Source organism: Hevea brasiliensis, chromosome 6, assembly GCF_030052815.1.
Source record: "Hevea brasiliensis isolate MT/VB/25A 57/8 chromosome 6, ASM3005281v1, whole genome shotgun sequence".
Classification (NCBI taxonomy): domain Eukaryota; kingdom Viridiplantae; phylum Streptophyta; class Magnoliopsida; order Malpighiales; family Euphorbiaceae; genus Hevea; species Hevea brasiliensis.
Window position 1 is genome coordinate 14,510,629 of NC_079498.1, and position 21,333 is coordinate 14,531,961.

General features: G+C 34.2%; 1 protein-coding gene across 1 annotated transcript; it reads left to right on the forward strand.

Moving 5' to 3' along the window:
• Window positions 1–6,732: 6,732 nt before the first annotated feature.
• LOC110641024 (vesicle transport protein GOT1) lies at window positions 6,733–21,101 on the forward strand. The gene is made up of 7 exons (XM_021792620.2): window positions 6,733–6,948; window positions 7,486–7,636; window positions 8,801–8,892; window positions 8,990–9,070; window positions 10,213–10,310; window positions 10,396–10,471; window positions 20,686–21,101. Exons 2-7 carry the CDS (start codon window positions 7,609–7,611, stop codon window positions 20,716–20,718), a joined length of 408 nt encoding a protein of 135 aa, XP_021648312.1. The 5' UTR covers window positions 6,733–6,948; window positions 7,486–7,608; the 3' UTR covers window positions 20,719–21,101.
• Window positions 21,102–21,333: the final 232 nt, after the last annotated feature.

A 21,333-nucleotide genomic window follows, 5' to 3' on the forward strand; every position in this document is an offset into this window, starting at 1 on the left:
CTCTAATACTTTCATTACGGACTTTATCTAGTCTAGTATGGCCACTCATCCACCTTAACATTCTCATCTCTGCAACTCTTATCTTAGATGCATATGACTCTTACACGCACTACCATATAACATAATGGTTGTAAAATTTTCCTTTTAATTTATTGGGAATCTTACGATCACATAAAACTGCATGTCTCTACTTCAACCATCCGCTTTAATCCTATGACTAACATCCTCCTCACATCCCCATCTACTTGCCTAGATATTTAAAGTAATTACTTTTTCAAACTAACTCCTTCCCTATCACAACTTGCAATGCATGTATTCTTCTACTTACTTAAAACCTTTGACTCTAGAGTGCTTCTCCAAAGTTCTAGCTTCCTATTGACTCCTTCTTGTGTCTCATCTATCAAAACAATATCATCCGCAAAACATCATGCACCAAGGAATACTCTCTTGTATATGTTTAAATCGATCATCTAAAACTAATGTAAAAGGTAAGGGCTTATGACCATCCTTGGTGTAATCAATTGAGATCGGAAAAAATCTGTGTCCCCCCCCCTCCCTTTGCACAATAGTAGTTGCTCCTTCATACATATCTTTCAATACTTGTATGTACCTAATAGATACCCTCTTTTGTTCTAACACATTCCATAAGACTTCTCTTGGAACACTATCATAAGCCTTCTCCAAATCAATAAAAACCATGTGTAGATCTTTCTTCACATCTCTATATTTCTCCATCAAGCTTCTAATGAGAAAGATCGCTTTTAATAAGGGTAAAAAAATTATTTGTGGTAGTTTAATATATATATATATATATATATATATATATATATATATATATATAGAGAGAGAGAGAGAGAGAGAGAGAGAGAGAGAGAGAGAGAGAGAGTTTTTATTTTAAAAAAATTGAGTGGGTCAATTAACCCCACTCAATCACACCTAAATCCGTCCTTGCTTATAGCAAAGTCGCCAAGCCAGGCTTATTGGCCTAATTGAGGTCCATAGGGAGCCTCTCTTCCAATCATCGTCCATAGCTCCATAAGGTAGTCGCAACATAGCCAAACTTTAAAGACTCTAAAGGGAAAGCATGATAGAGCACAAATTTCTCATTCTCTTTTAGCTATGGGGCAATCGAAACTCACTCGCCGGCAAGGCAACTCCTTAGATAACTATCCTTCACTCTCTGCCACAGAATAGGAGTCCCGCGGATCCAAATTCACATTGAATCAAAATAGATCATTTTGCATACCTCCCTCTTTAGTGAAGCTCAAAGATCTACACCAAAAACCAAAACGCAAAACCTATTTACAACTCATTCAGAGTGGGGATGGGAACTTGTAGTTGGGAGGAAGAAGTGCATCTTCAGGTAGGGGAAGCCAACGAAAAAGCAAAATTGCTCGGCTAGTTCGAGACAATAGAAGAAACAATGGAGAGATTATTTTGTAGAAAATTATTGCATGCATGTTGATACAATAAAAACACTAACATTATTTTTTTTTTTTGGAATTTTTTACTAATCTTACTATATTTTCAATTGTCTCTCGCTTTTTAGTCACATCACTTGTTGTAAGGGTTATAGCGATTTTCACTTGTTTTTACATATGTATGTCAATGTAATTTGTTAATCAAATAAATTTATGTTGGACTTTATACTGACTCAGGTCCTAGTGCCAGTCCGATTCGTGGAAACGAGTCATGACAGATAAGATCTCAAGTTTGAATAATTAGAGTCAATTATATCAAGAATTCAATCATCATAAGGGTGATAGGTTGACTGCCAATGGAAAATTTAGTCATCCTTACCAATCCTAAGTAATTTGAAATTAAAATTTAATTAATGTTATTGTACATATAACACATATTCTAAATTATTTTTCACCTTTTATTTTGATATATATAAAAATGTATAAAAAAAAATTAAAATGATCAAAATATAGTACATGATATATAGTCACTCGACTATATATAAACTATTTTCATTTTGATATTCTCTTAATCTTTTCTTGGCTAAAATATAAGTGTGGAAGCATCAAAGAGATTCAAAATTTAAGAGAAGGCAAAGTTAATAAAGAATCATAGAAATTAAAAAATGGATGGAAGATTTTGCATAACATATTGAATTGGTTTCAATGTTACTAAGCATTAAAGAAAGTTGAATAAAGTCCCACCGACACAAACAAACAAATCTCTCTTCCTTTCTCATACACAAGCAAAGAAGATATGTTGAGTAGCAAATGGTGAAGGTATGACTCGGTTAGCAACTAAAATATTGCACTAGATGTGGGTTGATTGGGTTGGGGTAGGCTAATTTCGACTAGCTAGGGATTTTTATATGAGATGATCCCAAGACCTTGGACAATTGGCACCATATCAATTTTGGTTTCAGAAAAAATACAGGTTTTCTTAGAAGTTGTCATGGTGATAATAAATTTATTTGGTTTCTAACCCATCTAATTATATAAAATTTAAATTTATAAATTCATATTTAATTTTAGATTATGACAATTTTTGTGGATTTATTTTTAAAATCAATAAGTTTTTAATTCATTTATTACATGCATTTTTTTTTTCTTTTGCCAAAGATAAACATAGATTCGTTGATAATCAAATTTCAGTACAAGTTGCAAGGCCCAAATACAAGAAAAAGATCCATCACGATAAACTCAATTATAAAAAAGGCTCAAAGCCCACAAATACAAGGAAACCCTGTGGTGGCAGTTGAGGTCCAACCCGAATACCCCTTGAACCGATAAGCAAAGGAAGACTACAACTCATAGCACCACTCCCCATGATAGAAGCTCGGTTTCTCATTCTCTTCTAGCGTGGGGGAATTGGAGATCACTCGTCGACAAGGTAACCCCTGATATAACTATCCTTCACTCTCTCCCACAAAGTACGAGCCCCACGAATCCAAATTCACACTGAATCAGAATAGATCATTTTGCATGCCTCCCTCTTAGTGAAGCTTGAAGATCTACACCAAAAATCAACCCACAAAACCCATTTACAACTCGTCCAAAGTGGGGATGGGAATCCGTAACTGGGAGGAAGAAGAGCATCTTTGAGTAGGGGAAGCCAACGAGAAGGCAGAACTGCTTGGCTAGTTCGAGACAGTAGAAGAAACAATGGAGAGATTATTTTGTAAAAAATTATTGCATGCATGTTGATATAATAAAAACACTAACATTATATTTATTTATTTTTTCGAAATTTTGATTTCAATTGTCTCTCGCTTTTCAGTAACATCACTTGTTGGAAGGGTTATAGCGATTTTCACTTGTGATGTTATTTGATAATCAAATAAATTTATATTTAATAGATATAAAAAATAAATTAAGGTGCTTAATAGGTTGAAATAGAAATTTAAAATACCATTAAACTTTTCAATGAAAATACAAAGGCTAATTTATTTACTTGATCAAATTTAAAATGATTCAAACTTATACTATTCATAAAATTAAGAGCTAAATTAGTGATGAACTTAACGATCTTTATATATAATATGATATTCTTTGAAAACTGAAAATATTTTTTCAAATTTGAATTTATTCATTTGGAGTATAGTTTTTTTCTACTTTATTTTTATTTATTTTTATTATTTTTTTAATTTAATTAGATCAACCTAAATTTTGATTAAAGATTAAACGACTAAAATTAATTTTTTAAAAAAATAATAATTTGACAAAATGATTCTTAATTCATAAAATTAACTCAAATTTGATTTAAAATTGTTTATATATATCAATTCGATAAATAATTTAAATAAACCTATCGATTCAAACTCCTCTAAAATATGATGAAACAGCAATCCAAAATAACTCAACTTTATTGAATCATTTCAATACACTTACCATCTCTATAAATATGCTACAGTACAACTAAAATAAGACCCTTTAAGCATACAAAATTTTTTTATCTTAAAAGGAATTCAATTATTAAATAAATTCTCAAAATTAAATTTTAAGTTATTACGTGGCATTTATCTTTCACTTAATGCAATCATAAGATTTCCAAGTAACATGTTTTATTTATTTTTTTGATGGGTTTTGAGATTTTTCAATATCAATCAAAACATTATATATATTATAAGCTCAAAACTATCTTACTCGTTAATCCATTACACCCGATACATACACCATTACATCACAATAAGAATAGTTGCTTTTCATTTTTTTTAGACATTACTAAATTATCGAGTAAATTATGTAGATAGTATCTTAATTTTGAAATATGTAACAGTAAGGTATTTAAACTTTAATTTAAAACATAAAACCTATTGATCTTCAATTTAAGTAACATAAAATCTCTTGCGACTTTCAGTAGCCGGTTCTAGGTAATTTATGCTAATGTGTCGTTTATAAAATTAAAAAAAAAAATAATATTTTCATATACTGGTAGCTTCAGTTAAACATGTTCTTGGTGTTGAAGGGTCGATATATGCAAATTGGATCGTTGAAATCGTGAGTAGAGAGAGAAAAATTAATTTTTTTTTCCTGATAAGTGTCAAATTAATAGCAAGAAAATATACGTTTTTTTAATCTAACAAGTGTCATGCTAACAAAAATAACCCAGAAACTGGTTGGTCATAGAGAGTTTTATGTTACTTAAATTAAAGATCAAGGGTTTTATATTACAAATTAAAATTAAAATACCTTACTATCACATATCTCTAAATTAAGGTATTATCTAAGTAATTTACCCTTAAACTATCTACTACTTTAACTTCACAATATACCAAAAGGCGTCTTTACTAAATGGGTAAGAGTTCATTCCTCTTGGACTCTACATTTTCTATCTTCATGGGTTATAATGGATAAGAGTCTTTTCCCGTTGACTATTCGCTTTCTCCACATATGGCTCAAAACTAAATAACTTCTCCTGTAATACTCCTATTTATGATGTTAGTTTCCTTAATAATAATTTTAATAGAAATCCACTTAATTAGGAATAATACTATAATAAAATGTATTTTATATAGGAAATAATTTTTTAAGATTCTGTTCGTTTCATAGGAAATAACTTATATATGTAAAAAAATATTTTATATAAAAATATTTTTTATTATTTGTTTGTAATGTTAAACTAATAGTTTATATTTATTACGTGTATGTATAAGAGTTTTCAAATTTTAATAAGATTATCAAAGTTTTAAAAATGAAAAATGACTTAATTTTTCGTTTGATTTGAAAAATATTTTCTATTGACTTTTTTTTAAATACTCTAAATATTAGAAAATATAAAAAATATTTTTCTCAAAAATATTTTTCATAAAACAAATGAAACCCATATGAGAAATATTTTTTCCAATTAAATTAAAAAAGTTTTCCTTTATTTTTTAATTTAAATTCTACTAAAATTTTGAATCATACCCTAATATTTTTGGAGGTGAAAAATGAATTAAGTTTGGCAGACTCTAATCATTCTATTCAAATTATTTCAACTTGTGGGTGATTTGAATCTCTTATTTTTTCAGCAGATTCCAATTAAGTCATTTTGAATTGATGATTAAATTAGATTATCCGTCAAGTTACTATAAATAAAAAAAAATTTCGTAACAAATTCAAGTTAAATATTAAATTAAAATTAAAATTAATTTTTTATTTTTAAATTAAAATTTAAATTGATTGAATCAACTCAAATGAATCAACATCAAGTTAAGTCATATGAATTAAAAAGTTGACTCTCAATTACACTCTCGATTTCATGAATAATTTTGAATTTTATACAAATTAAATGAATTACATATTATTTTGAATCAAACGGATTTGATCAAATTAACAAATCAAGTAAAAATTTGATATGTCTATATTTCTATATATTAAGTGCTAATCATGCATACACACACCATTCCATATGTTTTAAAATTCCTTTGATATTATTTTGTGTTTTCATTTTTGTCCTTCCTCATATGTTTTCAATTTAACTTCAATAAAAAAAATTTTCTAATTTTATTTTTTCATTTTTTAAAATAATTATATTTAAGTTACTTTATTATTGTGTTATCTTATTCCTCCTTCATTCGTACACAACAACTAATAGTTTGTTTGATATTATTATTGAAACTATTACAAAAAAATACTTATTTAAATATATTAGTTAAAGAGTATTAAAAAATAATTTAAAATTAAATTTTATAAATTTTAATTATAAAAATAATAAAATATTTTTTTTATTATTTTTTTAATAATATCTAAAATAATAATTTTTTTAATAAATAGTTTTGATCTTTCAATCTTAATGCTAAATAGATTTTAACAACACTAAATGTCTATTCAAACTTTTTTTTAATCAATAATTTATTGACTTAATAATTAATGATGAGATGAACTTGAGAGAGATTTCAGGTTTGAGCTTAGAGATTGTAAGTGTATCATTTGATCTGAGATCTTATAATTCGTTATTTTGTTCTCGTGAGTGATTAGTCTGGTTGGTTAATAACTGAAATATACTTCCTTATGACAAATTTTTTTTTAATAAATTAGTTAAAAATATTAAAAATTAATTTAAAATTAAATTTGATAAATTTTTTAATTATAAAAATTAAAATAATGAAATTATTTTTTAATAACATTTAATTTTTTTTTCTCTGAATACTTTGTAGCAGAGCTCTAAATATTAAAACGCGAAATTATAGAATATTTGTTTTAATTTTATATTTGTTTATTTATTTTTAAGCGGTTTTTATAAAAGAATTTTATTTAACTAACTAATTAATGAATTAGACCTGGGGCTGGGCCGGTCCGAGGCGGAAACAAAAGGTAAAAAATATTATGCCGGATTGGGCCGAGTCGAACCAGGTCAGAAGGAAGATGAACAGCTTGTAGTCAGTAGTCGTAACCATTCTTTGAAGAGAGCCATCGAATTCGAATGAGAGAAGAACACGTTTTGCACAGTTGCTGAACCGTGGCTTGTTTTTTCCTTCCATTGTTGATGCCTGTGATCTGTTAACTGGCAAGCTCTTCTCAATCTATCTCTACTTTTTTTTTTTTAATTTATAAAATTTTATCTTAATTTCTGCATATCTACTGTCTTCTTTACTTCAATTTTCGGTTACCATTTAACTTTGAATTTATACTAATGCCTTCTCTGATGTGTATAATTTAGTGGGCATCCTTTTTCCTTTCTCGATTGTTTGCGACTTAGAAGCTGAATTCAATGTTTTTCTTTTCATGCTGTTTTTATTTCCCCCTTTTTCTTTCATCTAATTCTTGGTTCCCAAACAAGGCAATTCTTTTTTTAATTTGGTTATTTTTGCATATATATGTGTAAAATTTGGCTGAAGTTATCACCTTTATTGTCAACTGCTAAAATGAAGTTCTTGCTTGGAATTAAGTACTTGATAGTATATGAGTTTTTTTTATGGCTTTTGATTGATGGTATCTTGTAAGTAGTCCTGATAGTTTTCTTTTAAGGCTTCAAATTAATTAGCAACCCATGATTGATGATTCATTCTTGTGATGTTTAATACCATCTTTCAATGTATTGCAGCTTGTTATAAGGTGATTCCTCCTTTCTCCATATCAAAGAAAGTGAGACTGCGATCCTGGCTAACAAATTGTTTGAAAATCTTCCTATTTTGTTGAAAGAAAACGTTTCCATACGATCATCCAGATGGCCTATGAACTAAATGAAATAAAGAGTGAGTAATTCTTATCATGCCAATTTATTAAGTGTTTATTTGTGTGTGTTCATGTACTTACGCTTTCATCTTTGCGCTCTCTTACAGTTTTTTTTTTTTTTTTTTTTTTAATTCTTTTGTCTCGGCTATGCTTAATTTTTCAGAGTTTCACAAGGCATAAATTTACAAATATTGTTTTATTGGTTTCTATTTGCGTGTATGTAGGATTACAAAGCTTGGTGTGAACTTATATAGCATTTGACACCATCCAGCTACTATTTTTAGTTCTTGGGTTAGATGCTTTAACAATATCTATGAAGCTTGACTTTTACTTATGAGCTATATGTGGTTTGAATTTCTAACATCCTGAGAAGGCATGGATACTGGAAAAGCAAATTCATTACTGTTTATAGGACTGTCTATAAACTATTATCAACTTTTGGTCTAAAATTGTCACGAGTAAAACATATAAATAGCATTGAAAAGATCCCAAAATAAATATATTATGTGTTTTAAGTGTGGTTTTAGCTTGATGAATTATAAAGGGTGGAGTTGGAAAGAAAACTTAAAGAGATATGAGGTTTCTTGTCTGTCAATGAAGATTGAAGGTTTGAAAGTGTGACATCACTAAAGTTGGTTGTTGTTGTTGTTGTTGTTCTTTTTTCTTTCCCCTTCACTTACTCCTCTCTCCTCCACTTTGTGTGTGTGTTACCAGAATTGAATGAGAAAGAAAATGATAATGCAAATTCTTATGCTTAAAGGTTAGCAAAAGGAATTCATGCTCGTGATACAGAAGAAGAAACATGGCAGTTGATGGAGTCGCTAGTGGAATATAGAATTGAAGAAGAAAGTAAAAGACTTGAAACAACATTTTAAACATAGGTGACTTCTAGGAGCAATGTATATGCCTAGCTAACAGCTAAGTCCAATTTGCTATTTGAATGTTTGCATAGATGTATATTTGAAGAAGCCTATGCCTAGGTTCTTAGGCTCCCTTCCGCGTTTAATAACTATTATGAACTTTATTTTCACACCTAATTTTAATAGTTCTTCATACATTGTCAGATACAGGTATACTGATAAAATTTCCTGTCTGCATCCTTGGATATTTGAACAAAATTATTTGATGCTGAATTATTAGCTTGTATTGCTTGCTTGCTTTGACCTGTTGGCTTTAATTTGCAGAAATTGGATTGGGTCTCATTGGCTTTGGCATCTTTTTCTCATTTCTTGCTATACTTCTGTTTTTCGATAGGGGTTTACTTGCCCTAGGGAATGTAAGTCTTTTTTATTACTTAAGAATTGTGTTGACATTATTTTGTTGGAATGCTGGAAAAGCAATAATTTTCTAACCTTTTGGGGTTTTGTGATTAGATATTTTGGTTAGCAGGTGTAGCCATATTGCTTGGTTGGCGTTCTACTTTGAATATTTTTACAAACAAAGCAAACTACAAGGTAAGTGAAAGGAGAATGATATGCTGAATCTTTTAGGGCTATCTATCTCTTAATGATTTTTTTGTCTTTCCATATTTTCCAAATAAGTAAGAATTTATTTGGATATGCTATTACTGAAAGACTCAGGGATCAAAGCCAGCAGTGCAAAACATTATTATGGTATATTGTGATACAAAAAGAAAAGATAAAAAAACCCTTTTTCTTTTAAGATAAATTGATGCAGAAACTTTGAAACTTTTTCTTTATAAATATAAAATCCTTTGGATTTTTGGGACTTTTCTGTGATTCTTTAGCACAAAACCTTGCATGTGCTGCCTCTCTTTGAGGGCATCTGCTGTTAAGAAAATTTCATAATATCTTGATGCTGGCTTGTTGATATCTTTCAGCTGAGGAACAATTTTGAAGGTGCATTAATATCTACCTTTAACACGATGGCTATAATTGATGCAACTCATTTATATGCAAAAGAGGGGAACCTATTGACCAATTTTGAAAACTTGCAAATGGGCCTTTTTAAAAAAAGAAAAAAAAAAAAAAATCCTTTCTTGTTGTGTTGATACGGATCTGGTGTCTAACAGAGTTGAATAGCAAAAAAGGATCATGTAGCTGAAACTGACTAGTTTGGAATTAACGCTTAGTTGTTTTGTTGTTGTTGTTATTGTTGTGTTGGCTTCAAAAACCTTAATGCTTTTTTTGGTCTCAGAGTTATATTTTAATGCCAGGAAATTTATCTTCTCTCATTCATCTTTGAATTCTCTTTCAAATGCTATGAATTTTGCAGCATAAACATGTGAGTGGGCACATAGTGAAGTACTCTCAAACATTCCCTTTTCTTTCAGTACAGACATTAAAAATCTACAATCATAATAAAGGGGGAAAAAACAAAGTGCACATCCAAGTGATTTAGGCTCGGCTCCTTGCTTTGTGAGGGTCAGGGGAAAGATTATTAGTTCATTGTTCTATTTCAATTTTATTCGACCACATGCCATTATGTTTAGTTGCCTAATAACAAATTTGCACATGTTTCTGTTTTCATTATTGATTCTGCTGTTGTATATGAATTTGAAATGCCTGTCTGAATGACATCATGTATTGATGCATTTGAAAGGGATATGTATTAAAAATTTCCCCTTTTTCTTCAGGGCTCTGTGTCTTTTCTTCTGGGGCTTTTCTTCATTTTTGTTCGCTGGCCTATCGTTGGTATAATCTTGGAAATATATGGCTGTATTGCTCTCTTTGGGTTAGTTCTTTGTCTATCATAATTCCCTAACTGGATTACATACTTATTGTGAGCCTAAGGTGTTGCTTTGATGTTTTTCTTTTAGTGGCTTTTGGCCATCTGTTACGGTGTTCCTCTATCAAATTCCAGTTGTTGGATGGATTATACAGTATCCTGTTCTGGTGAGTCATACTCATACTTATTTTCTTCTTCAATTTCTTTTGCAGTCTTTGTTCATGGGTGTAGCCTAACTTGCATAAAACCCATGCTTCTTTGTTTTTCTCATCAAACAACTTTTTTCCAATTATGTAATGGCAACTAAACTCCGCCTAAGTAGTTTGCGCTTAGCCAGTCCCAAGCTCGGATAAAGGAGGAGGGTTGCGGTAGGTGACAACCAGTGTAAAAATTTCGTCACACCTTATGATATGGATTCAAATGATATAAATGTCGGGGCGTCCTCTACTCACGACGCGCTACATCGGAGCCCGGGTGTAGTGAGAAATATGCAAGGGTGTAGGGCGTTCACCGAAAGCAACGCGCCATGCTAGCGCACGGGTGTGGTGTTAAGTGAGCAAGGGTTCCCACATCATGGACGGGTGTGGGTAAAGAAGTTAGTCCATAGGACAGATAGTGGAACAGATAGTGGAACAGAACACAAGATAGACATAGAAAATAATAGAAGATATCATAAAAGGAGACCAATTAGGAAGGAGTAGGTAGGAGGAGGATCAGGGTTAGTACTTGGAATGTTGGATCACTTACAGGAAAATTAATGGAGCTTGTGGATACCTTGGAAAGGAGAAGGGTGAATATTGCTTGCATTCAGGAGACTAAATGGGTAGAAGAGAAAAGTAAGGAAGTGGGTAATTCAAGGTACAAACTGTGGTTTACTGGAAAGGAGAGAAATAAGAACGGAGTGGGTATAATTATAGACAGGACATTGAAAGACGCATTAATAGTTGTGAAAAGAGTAGGAGATAGAATTATACTAATAAAGCTAGTACCAGAAGGAGAAACAATAAATATAGTTAGTGCTTATGCCCCACAAATAGGACTAGATAGTGAGAGTAAACAAAAGTTTTGAGAAGATATGGAGGATTTAATGCAAAGCATACTGAATGAAGAGAATGTTTTCTTTGGTGGAGATTTGAATGGACATGTAGGAAGTGATAGACAAGGTTATGAGAATGTTCATGGAGGTTTTAGTTTTGGCAGTCGAAATGAGGAGGGAAAAAACATCTTGGATTTTGCTATGGCATATGACCTAATACTAGCAAATACCTACTTTATAAAAAGAGAGTCGCATTTAGTGACTTTCAAAAGTGGGCAACATAGAAGCCAAATCGACTTCCTCTTAACCAGGAAAACAAATAGAACTCTATGCAAGGATTGCAAGGTCATTCCAGGAGAGGTTTAATAAGTCAACATCGGTTGGTGATTTTGGATGTTAAGTTTAGGAACAATTCAAGTAAGATCAGAAGAAATGGTGTAGCTCGAACAAAGTGGTGGGAGTTCAAAGGAGTAAAGCAAGTGAAGTTCAAAAATGAGCTTTTCGAGTCCGAAGTATGGAAGCTGGATATGGAGGCCAATAATATGTGGATACAGATGGCATCAAAGATTACAGAAGTAGCTAGAAAAGTACTTGGAGAGTCTAAAGGACATGGACCACCCTCAAAAGAGAGATGGTGGTGGAATGAGAAAGTACAAAAGGCAGTGAAGAGAAAAAGGGAATGGTATAAGAAATTACCTAAATGTGATAATAATGAGGCATATGAACAGTACAAGATAGCAAAGAAAGAGGTAAAAAAGGCAGTTAGTCAAGTAAGAGCACAGGCCTTTGAAAAGTTATATGAGAAACTTGAAACTAAAGAAGGGGAGAGATATTTATAGATTAGCAAGGAGGAGAGAAAGGAAATGTCAAGATCTGAATCAAGTTAGGTGCATTAAGGATAAAGAAGGAAAAGTGTTGGTGAAAGATGGAGACATTAAAGAAAGATGGAGACATTAAAGAAAGATGGAGAAATTATTTTAATTATCTCTTTAATAATAGTCAAAATGGTAATAGCGTGAATATAGATTATAGAACAATAGAAAAGAATGTGAATTATATTAGAAAGATTAGATCTTTAGAAGTAAAGGAAGAGCTTAAGAGAATGAAAGTGGGTAAAGCCTGTGGACCTGATGAAATACCAATTGAAGTGTGGAAGTGTTTGGGAGATATGGGAGTGACATGGTTAACTAAATTATTTAATAAGATTCTAAACTTAAAGAAAATGCCTGATGAATGGAGGAGGAGTATTTTAGTACCTATTTTAAAAATAAGGGAGACATACAGAGTTGCTTAAACTATAGGGGAATTAAACTCGTGAGCCATACTATGAAGTTATGGGAGAGAGTTGTGGAGCATCGACTACGTTATGATACTTCTATCTCTCTCAATCAATTTGGTTTCATGCCCGGTCGTTCAACTATGGAAGCGATCTTTCTTATTAGAAGCTTGATGGAGAAATATAGAGATGTCAAGAAAGATCTACACATGGTTTTTATTGATTTGGAGAAGGCTTATGATAGTGTTCCAAGAGATATCTTATGGAATGTGTTAGAACAAAAGAGGGTATCTATTAGGTACATATAAGTATTGATAGAGTGAAGAACAAAATTGTAAATAATCAGAATAGAAATGGAACTTAGCTTGTTTTTTTTTTTTTTTATAAAGTAGAGAAAGCTCATTCAGCAATTAGAGTTACTCTGTTTCTTTAAATAAACAAACCAGGAGACACTCTCCCCAACCAGCTTCAAGCTAGCCCTTATAGCAAAAATGCTAAATACATAAACCCAACAACCCAGGAGACACTCTCCCCCACCAGCTTCAAGCTAGCTCTTAGCAAATTGCTAAATACATAAATCCCTGCTCTCCCCTCTGCAATTTTTCATTATTTATATACAAAGTAAATGCTTCAACAGTACTAATTGCCATGCGATTCTTCATCCGCAATTTCCTCTAACTGCTTAACTTCCCAATGACTCAGCTCATTGCCAGAATCTTCTATTCCTGCCAGCTCATTCTTCTTTCCCAGCTTCTTTCTATAATATACCCTTAAGGGCTTTGGTGCTTGATCTTGGCCCAAGTCTTCATGATTCACTAATGGGCTGCTTCTATCGATTTCTTGGAGAACAACCTTGTCCTCAAGGTTGGCAGTTGGAAATTGATTCACAAAATCAACATATGACATCCAGGTAGCATCCTCTAGGGGTTTGCCCTTCCATTTGACTAAGACCTGTAGCACTTGAATCCCATTAACTACTTCCAATCTTTTCTGCAATAAAGTCTCAGGCTCTACTAACTCATCATCAACTTCCATGTCTTTAGGTAAATTAGTAGCCACTGGGTGCTGTCCAACAACCCTTTTTAATTGAGAAACGTGGAAGATGGGATGTATTTTTGATGACTCTGGTAATTGCAACTTGTAAGCAACTGCACCAATTTTCTGAATAATTGGAAATGGGCCAAGATAGCGGGCTGCTAATTTTGGATGAATGATCTTAGAAAGAGTAGACTGTCGATGAGGGCGAATCTTAAGGAAAACAACATCCCCAACCTTATACTCCACTTCTCTTCGATGCTTATTAGCAGCCCTAACCATGCGTTGTTGAGCTCTATTGAGATTATAAGATAGTTGGCGGAGCAATTCATCTCGGGTGGACAAGTCTTGAGCTACTGCGTCAGCTTTAGTTTCACCAGGTAAAAATTGAGTGAGAGTGGGAGGAGGTCTCCCATAGACTATTTCGAATGGAGTCATTCCTGCTGCTGAATGATAACTAGTATTATACCAGTATTCAGCCCATGATAGCCATTTACTCCAGTGTTTTGGCTGTTCAGAAATGAAACAACGAAGGTATGTCTGAAGCCCCCTATTCAACACCTCTGTTTAGCCATCTGTTTCAGGGTGATAAGCAGTACTCATCCTCAACTGAGTGCCCTGAAGACGGAAAAGTTCAGACCAGAAAAGGCTAAGAAAGATGGGGTCGCGATCACTTACTATTGACCGAGGCAGGCCGTGTAGTTTTACTATTTCTTTAGCAAACACGTCAGCCACGGTGCGAGCAGTACAAGGATGCTTTAACCCAATAAAATGGCCATATTTAGAAAAACGATCTACCACCACTAGAATTGCATCCATTCCGAATGAGCGAGGTAAACCAGTAATGAAATCTAAGGAGATGTCTTCCTATACTCGATTAGGAATTGGCCAAGGTTTTAACAACCCTGATGGAGATGAAGCTTCATATTTATGTTTCTGACATATCAAACATTCTGCCACAAATCGTTGAATTCGTTTCATCATGCCTGGCCAATAAAAGTTTGAAGCAAGTCTTTTGTAAGTTCTGAATGCTCCAGAATGCCCTCCAGTTGGAGTACAATGAAACTCAGTCAGAAACTTAGGTATCCATTCTGAGGATGCAGGTAAGACAATACGTCCCTTGTAGAAGAGATGATTCTGAATTAAAGAGTAATGTTTGTGAGAATGAGGATGAGTTTGAAGGTCTTGCATAATGTTTTTAAGTTGAGGATCAAGAGCAATTTCCTTCGCAAGCTGAGACCAATCTATCCACTGTGGAAGAGAAATAACCTGCAATTCTAGTTCCCCATCCCGCCTAGAAAGAGAATCCGCTGCTGCATTTGTTTTTCCAGGTTTATAAGCAATTTTAAAATCATAACCCATCAACTTTGCACCCCAAAACTGTTGTGCAGGAGTATGCAATTGCTGTTCCACTAGATGCCGTAGGCTACATTGGTCTGTGTGGACTAAAAATTTTCTGCCCAAAAGATAAGGGCGCCAATGGTGTACTGCCAAGGCTAAAGCCATCATTTCCCTTTCATATGTTGATTTAGAGAGGTTTTGAGCAGATAAGGCTTTGCTAAAAAAAGCAATAGGCCTTCGATCTTGAGTCAAAACAGCACCTAAACCTTTTCCCGAGGCATCGCATTCTAAAACAAATGTTTTAGAAAAATCCGGAGTAGCCAAAACCGGAGAAGAAACAAGAGCATTTTTCAAAGAAAGAAAAGCTTCCTGAGCTTGAGGTGTCCACTGTAATTTCCCCTGAGATTCTTTCTTAAGTAATTGAGTAAGAGGTTGTGCGATCAAGCCATAATTCTTTATGAACCGTCTATAATAGCCAGTTAACCCTAGAAATCCCCGTACTGCCTTCAATGTTTGCGGTTGTGGCCAATTTAGCACACTAGTTACTTTTGCAGGATCCATTGCGACACCTTGTGCTGAAACTATATGCCCCAAATATTCAACCATTGTTCTCCCAAAAGAACTTTTCTTCTTATTGACCCGAAACTGGTTTGTGGACAACAGCTAAAATACCATTTGCAAATGGCGCAGGTGTTCCTCCCAACTTGAGCTATATACTAAGATGTCATCAAAGAAAACCAAAATAAACTTGCGCAAGTAGGAGCGGAATAAGTCATTCATGGTAGCCTGAAAGGTTGCTGGAGCGTTCGTTAATCCAAAGGGCATTACCACAAACTCATAATGGCCAGAGTGAGTCCTGAAGCGCCTTTGAATGTGCTCCTCACACCCGAATTTGATGGTAACCTGATTTAAGATCTAGCTTGGAGAAATATTTTGCCCCGTTGAGCTCATCTAACATTTCGCTGATCACCGGAATGGGGTATTTATTCGGAATGGTAGCTTTATTTAGAGCCCGATAGTCCACACAAAAACGCCAACTGCCATCTTTCTTTCATGCCAATAGAACCGGACTCGAAAAAGGGCTAGAACTGGGTCTGATAATTCCTGCAGCAAGCATTTCCCACACTAACTTCTCTATCTCATCCTTTTGAAAATGAGTATATCTACATGGTTTGACATGCACAGCAGTGGTGCCAGCAACCAAAGGAATAATATGATCATGCTGCCTATGGGGGGGTAGAGATTCAATATCACCAAAAACATGCTGAAATTGATTCAGAAGTAACAACAATTGATTTTGTTGAGATGGAGAGATTTCATTTTCAAATTCATAAGTAGCTGCTACATTAGATAATTGCCATAAATATACGGAATAATCAACATCAATAATTTTGTGCAATTGAGAAACAGTTACCGCAGATCTTGTAAGAGAAGGGTTGCCCGAGAGGGTAATAACTTCGTGTTTCCAAGAAAAAGACATTTGCATAGTGGCCCAATTGATTCGAACTTCCCCCAAAGTTTTCAGCCATGCTACTCCAAGAATAATATCGACACCCCCCAACGGAAATAGATAGCAATCAGCTGTAACTTTCAGATTTCCCAAATCGATTTGAAGTTGTCGACAAACACCCATTGATTGAACCCTATGGCCATCACCCAATCGGACACCAAAAGAGGGCGTTGATTCAACCATTAAATTGAGTTTGGAAGAGAGATTACCTGCAATGAAATTGTGGCTGGCTCCACTATCGATAAGAACCGTGACATCAGTACCATGAATTTTGCCCTGGAGCTTCAAGGTTTTTGGTGATGAAATGCCGCCAATAGAATAAAATGGAAGGTCCATAGTGTTGAAATGAGCCTCATTAATCACTTCAATCTGAGGAGGGTCAAGTTCTGATAAACCCAAATCAGGATCTGGTGGTTTCTCTTTATCATCGCCAATAATTAAAGCTCTCAAAGACTTGTTTGGGCACTCATGCATGGGGTGGAAGGGCTGCTTACATTTATAGCAGAGTCCCTTAGCTCGCAAGTCTAGGAATTCTTGGTGGGTGTAGTGTCGGGTGCCCCGGTTGCGAGAGAAGGTGGAAGATGGCCGAGGTGGTGTCGTTGTTGTGGGAAGAAAGGAAGGCTTAGCTGGACCAGAAGAGTTGTGGTCTGGAGATTTTTGTACTGGTAACTCTTGTAATTTAGAAACACTAGAAATGGGCTGGGTTTTAGTAATAACAGAAGCCCCATAACTTTGTTTACCCATATCCAGTTTAGGGCTAAACCCAGGAGGAGACCAACGAATTCCACTGTCATTCCATCGCTTCAGTTGAGATGCTGACTGCAGAAGAAGTTGATCTTCCAACTCAAGTTCACGAGCCAGAGTCATAGTGCGAAAGATATCTGTGGAATCTTGAGAGTGAATGCGCACTCGAATATCATCACGTAAACCACTAAGGAAAAAACCCAAATACTGTTGGTCTGACAAGCCTTCAATTTGAGAAACAAGAGCTACAAAAGCATCAATATAAGCATCAACAGAAGAATCTTGACGCAAAGTAGACAAGCGTTCATAAGGATTGATTCGCATATTTCCCCCATAACGATGCAGGAGTTCCAGAGTAAGCTGGGACCAAGAAAGATTGGGTGTACGCAGACGAAGCCAACGCAACCAGTGCAACGCTGGTCCTTCCATGCATACCAAGGCAAGTTGAACTTTCATCTCCTCTCGCGTATTGTTAATGGCGAAGTATTGCTCTGCTCTAGCCAACCAAGCAACCGGATCTACCCCATCAAAGTTCGAAAGCTCAACTTTCTTAATAGCAAGGGACGAATCATTAACGACAACTGGTTGGGTTGCCGGATAAAGAGTAGAAGTTCCAACAGCGTCAACTATAGCAGGTGGAGTGACTGGATGAACAGTGGAAGTGTCGTGGGTAGGAGACTGAAGAGAAGGGTCCACTTCCAGAACTGTAGATTTGCCGAGAGCCATAGAAGAAAGCAATGATTCTATGCGAGAGAAACGCTGGTCCTGTACTGCTTGAAAAGAAGACATACATTGCTCTTGTTCAAGTTTCATGGCGGAAACCAACTGTTGTAAGTCTGTGATGTTCTTCTCTACCGAATCAACTCGTCCCTCCATTCTTGTTTTGGGCATGGAGGAAAAACAATGGCAGGTCGGACCAAATGATAGAGTGAAGAACAAAATTGTAAATAATCAGAATAGAAATGGAACTTAGCTTGTTTTTTTTTTTTTTTTATAAATTAGAGAAAGCTCATTCAGCAATTAGAGTTACTCTGTTTCTTTAAATAAACAAACCAGGAGACACTCTCCCCAACCAGCTTCAAGCTAGCCCTTAGCAAAAATGCTAAATACATAAACCCAACAACCCAGGAGACACTCTCCCCCACCAGCTTCAAGCTAGCTCTTAGCAAATTGCTAAATACATAAATCCCTGCTCTCCCCTCTGCAATTTTTCATTATTTATATACAAAGTAAATGCTTCAACAGTACTAATTGCCATGCGATTCTTCATCCGCAATTTCCTCTAACTGCTTAACTTCCCAATGACTCAGCTCATTGCCAGAATCTTCTATTCCTGCCAGCTCATTCTTCTTTCCCAGCTTCTTTCTATAATATACCCTCAAGGGCTTTGGTGCTTGATCTTGGCCCAAGTCTTCATGATTCACTAATGGGCTGCTTCTATCAATAGAGATGTCAAGAAAGATCTACACATGATTTTTATTGATTTGGAGAAGGCTTATGATAGTGTTCCAAGAGATATCTTATGGAATGTGTTAGAACAAAAGAGGGTATCTATTAGGTACATACAAGTATTGAAAGATATATATGAAGGAGCAACTACTATTGTGCGCATAGTGGGAGGGGACACGAGATTTTCCGATCTCAATTGGATTACACCAAGGATCAGCCATAAGCCCTTACCTTTTTACATTAGTTTTCGATGAATTGACGAAACATATATAATAGAGTATTCCTTGGTGCATGTTGTTTGCGGATGATATTGTTCTGATAGATGAGACACGAGAAGGAGTCAATAGAAAGCTAGAGCTTTGGAGAAGTACTTTAGAGTCAAAGGGTTTTAAGTTAAGTAGAACGAAGACAGAATACATGCATTGCAAGTTCAGTGAAGGCCAAACTGGTGATAGGGAAGGAGTTAGTTTGAATGGAGTGGTACTGTCCCAAAATAATCACTTTAAATATCTAGGCTCAGTCCTTCAAGTAGATGGGGGATATGAGGAGGATGTTAGTCATAGGATTAAAGCTGGATGGTTGAAGTGGAGACGTGTCATGGTAGTTTTATGTGATCGTAAAATTCCCAATAAGTTGAAAGGAAAATTTTACCGTACAGCCATACGACCGGCTATGTTATATGGTAGTGAGTGTTGGGCACTGAAAGAGTCGTATGCGTTTAAGATAAGAGTTGCAGAGATGAGAATGTTAAGGTGGATGAGTGGCCATACTAGACTAGATAAAGTCCGTAATGAGAGTATTAGAGAAAAGGTAGGAGTGGTGTCAATTGAAGATAAGTTGAGAGAAGGGAAATTGAGACGGTTTGGTCATGTGAAGCGTAGACATATGGAGGTTCCAGTTAGATAAGTAGAGCACGTTAGGTTAGAGGATAGAAAGAAAAAAATGGGTAGACTTAAATTGACTTGGAGGAGAGTAGTACAACATGACCTAGAAGCATTACACATTTCTGAGGATTTAATCCAAAATCGTTTAGAGTGGATAAAGCGAATCCATATAGCCTACCCCAAATCTTTGGGATAAAGGCTTAGTTAAGTTAAGTTAAGTATGTAATGGCAACTAAAGGTTATCTTGTAGTTATTTATTTATTGGATCCCTAAAATTACCAGAAGGTCTTTCATGCCTCAGTAAACTTCTTCTGTTGTTGTTGATTGGTGGCAACTTGCTTTATTCTCAGCTATAGGAAGATGATTTCTTCTTTGCTTTTTGGAGATTTGAGCATGAAAAGCCATTTTAGTAAGCCAGATAATGAAAACAGTCCAAACCTTTGCACATTCTTTCAGTTTTAGCCAGTCCTTATAATTTTTGTCAATTTTAGCTTAATCGTATGATATTGGTAATACTTTTGGTCCATTTAGTGAATGAGAACCGGAATGTACCCGTGATACTTCCTCTATAAGCCCAAAAAAAAAAAAGGTTTCTATTTCTTTCCAACATTGCTAATATCTAATATTATTTTCAAAAATATTTTCTTTATAAAAATAAAATTTTTTATTATTCAATTATTAGAAAAAATTGATATAGATATTTTCCAAAAAAAAATGAATCAATATTTTATGTTTAACAGGATTGTAAAACAGTAAATACGTGCATATATATATATATATAGTTTTATTGCCAATTGAGGTAACCATATAGATATTACTTGTATATTTATGCTCTCTTCACTAAATTACTGGCTAAAATTTTTACTAATATTATAAAATTTGGGCTAAAATTAAAAAAATTAAAATGATTCAAGTAAAATTGAAAAAATTCAAAATTTTGGAACTTTTTGGCCGCTAGGCCTTAATATTAATTGCACTCCTAATGTGTTTATTCTCTGATAAATGAAGTTCTTTCGACTTGAATTTAATTTTTCAACTTCTTTCGTGAATCTTTTTGTATCTGCCCTAAAACTGACCTTTATCTAACTATCTATCAATTATTGCAGCTTCTTGATCGCCTGAGAGGTGGTCCTGCTTGAGGAATTTTTTTGGTCCAGTTCTTCTGATAAAGTGCTTGAATATCCATGTATCTTTTCCAATGCAATTTAAAGAGGTGATTAAGAGACTTGGAATTTTAAGCCGGTCAATTGTCCATCTCTCGATGAAATCAAGAGAGGAGAAACTATTGGATATGTGTCTTAGCAATTGGGGGGAGTAAGTCAGCCTCGTTTTCTGTTAGTTATTCAATGCTTAAGCAAATTCTTAAAGAGCTAACCTTTTTTTCTGGTTTGTTGACTTGTCGGCTCGAGTAACTGTTGTGTTCGTTGTGCATAATTTATTAAGGTGCAAAATCAACAAGTTGATGAAAAATAGTTGAATGTACAAACCAACTTAATTCAATGTAGTACAGTTGTGAGGTGAATTTGTTTTTTTTTTTTTTTTGGGTTGATGAATCTCTCTATCTCTAAAATGGTGGCGTTGCTGGTGATAATAGGATTCAAATTACCTAAGAAAGGTATGGAGAGTAATTCAGATTCCAACTTAGTGGTACTGTCCAGTAAAAAAATCTATAATTGATTAAATTGCACTTGACATGAAGTAAAATACCTTTTAGCTTTTAACCAATGGGGCCTTGGTTCATGATATTAGAGTCT

Excerpts from the sequence above, each read along its gene's own strand:
- LOC110641024 (XM_021792620.2), top strand. The coding sequence starts at position 7,609 with ATGGCCTATGAACTAAATGAAATAAAGA. Across the intron at positions 7,637-8,800 it reads TGAACTAAATGAAATAAAGA|AAATTGGATTGGGTCTCATT; the intron begins GTGAGTAATTCT and ends TTTAATTTGCAG. Across the intron at positions 10,311-10,395 it reads GGCTGTATTGCTCTCTTTGG|TGGCTTTTGGCCATCTGTTA; the intron begins GTTAGTTCTTTG and ends TTTTTCTTTTAG.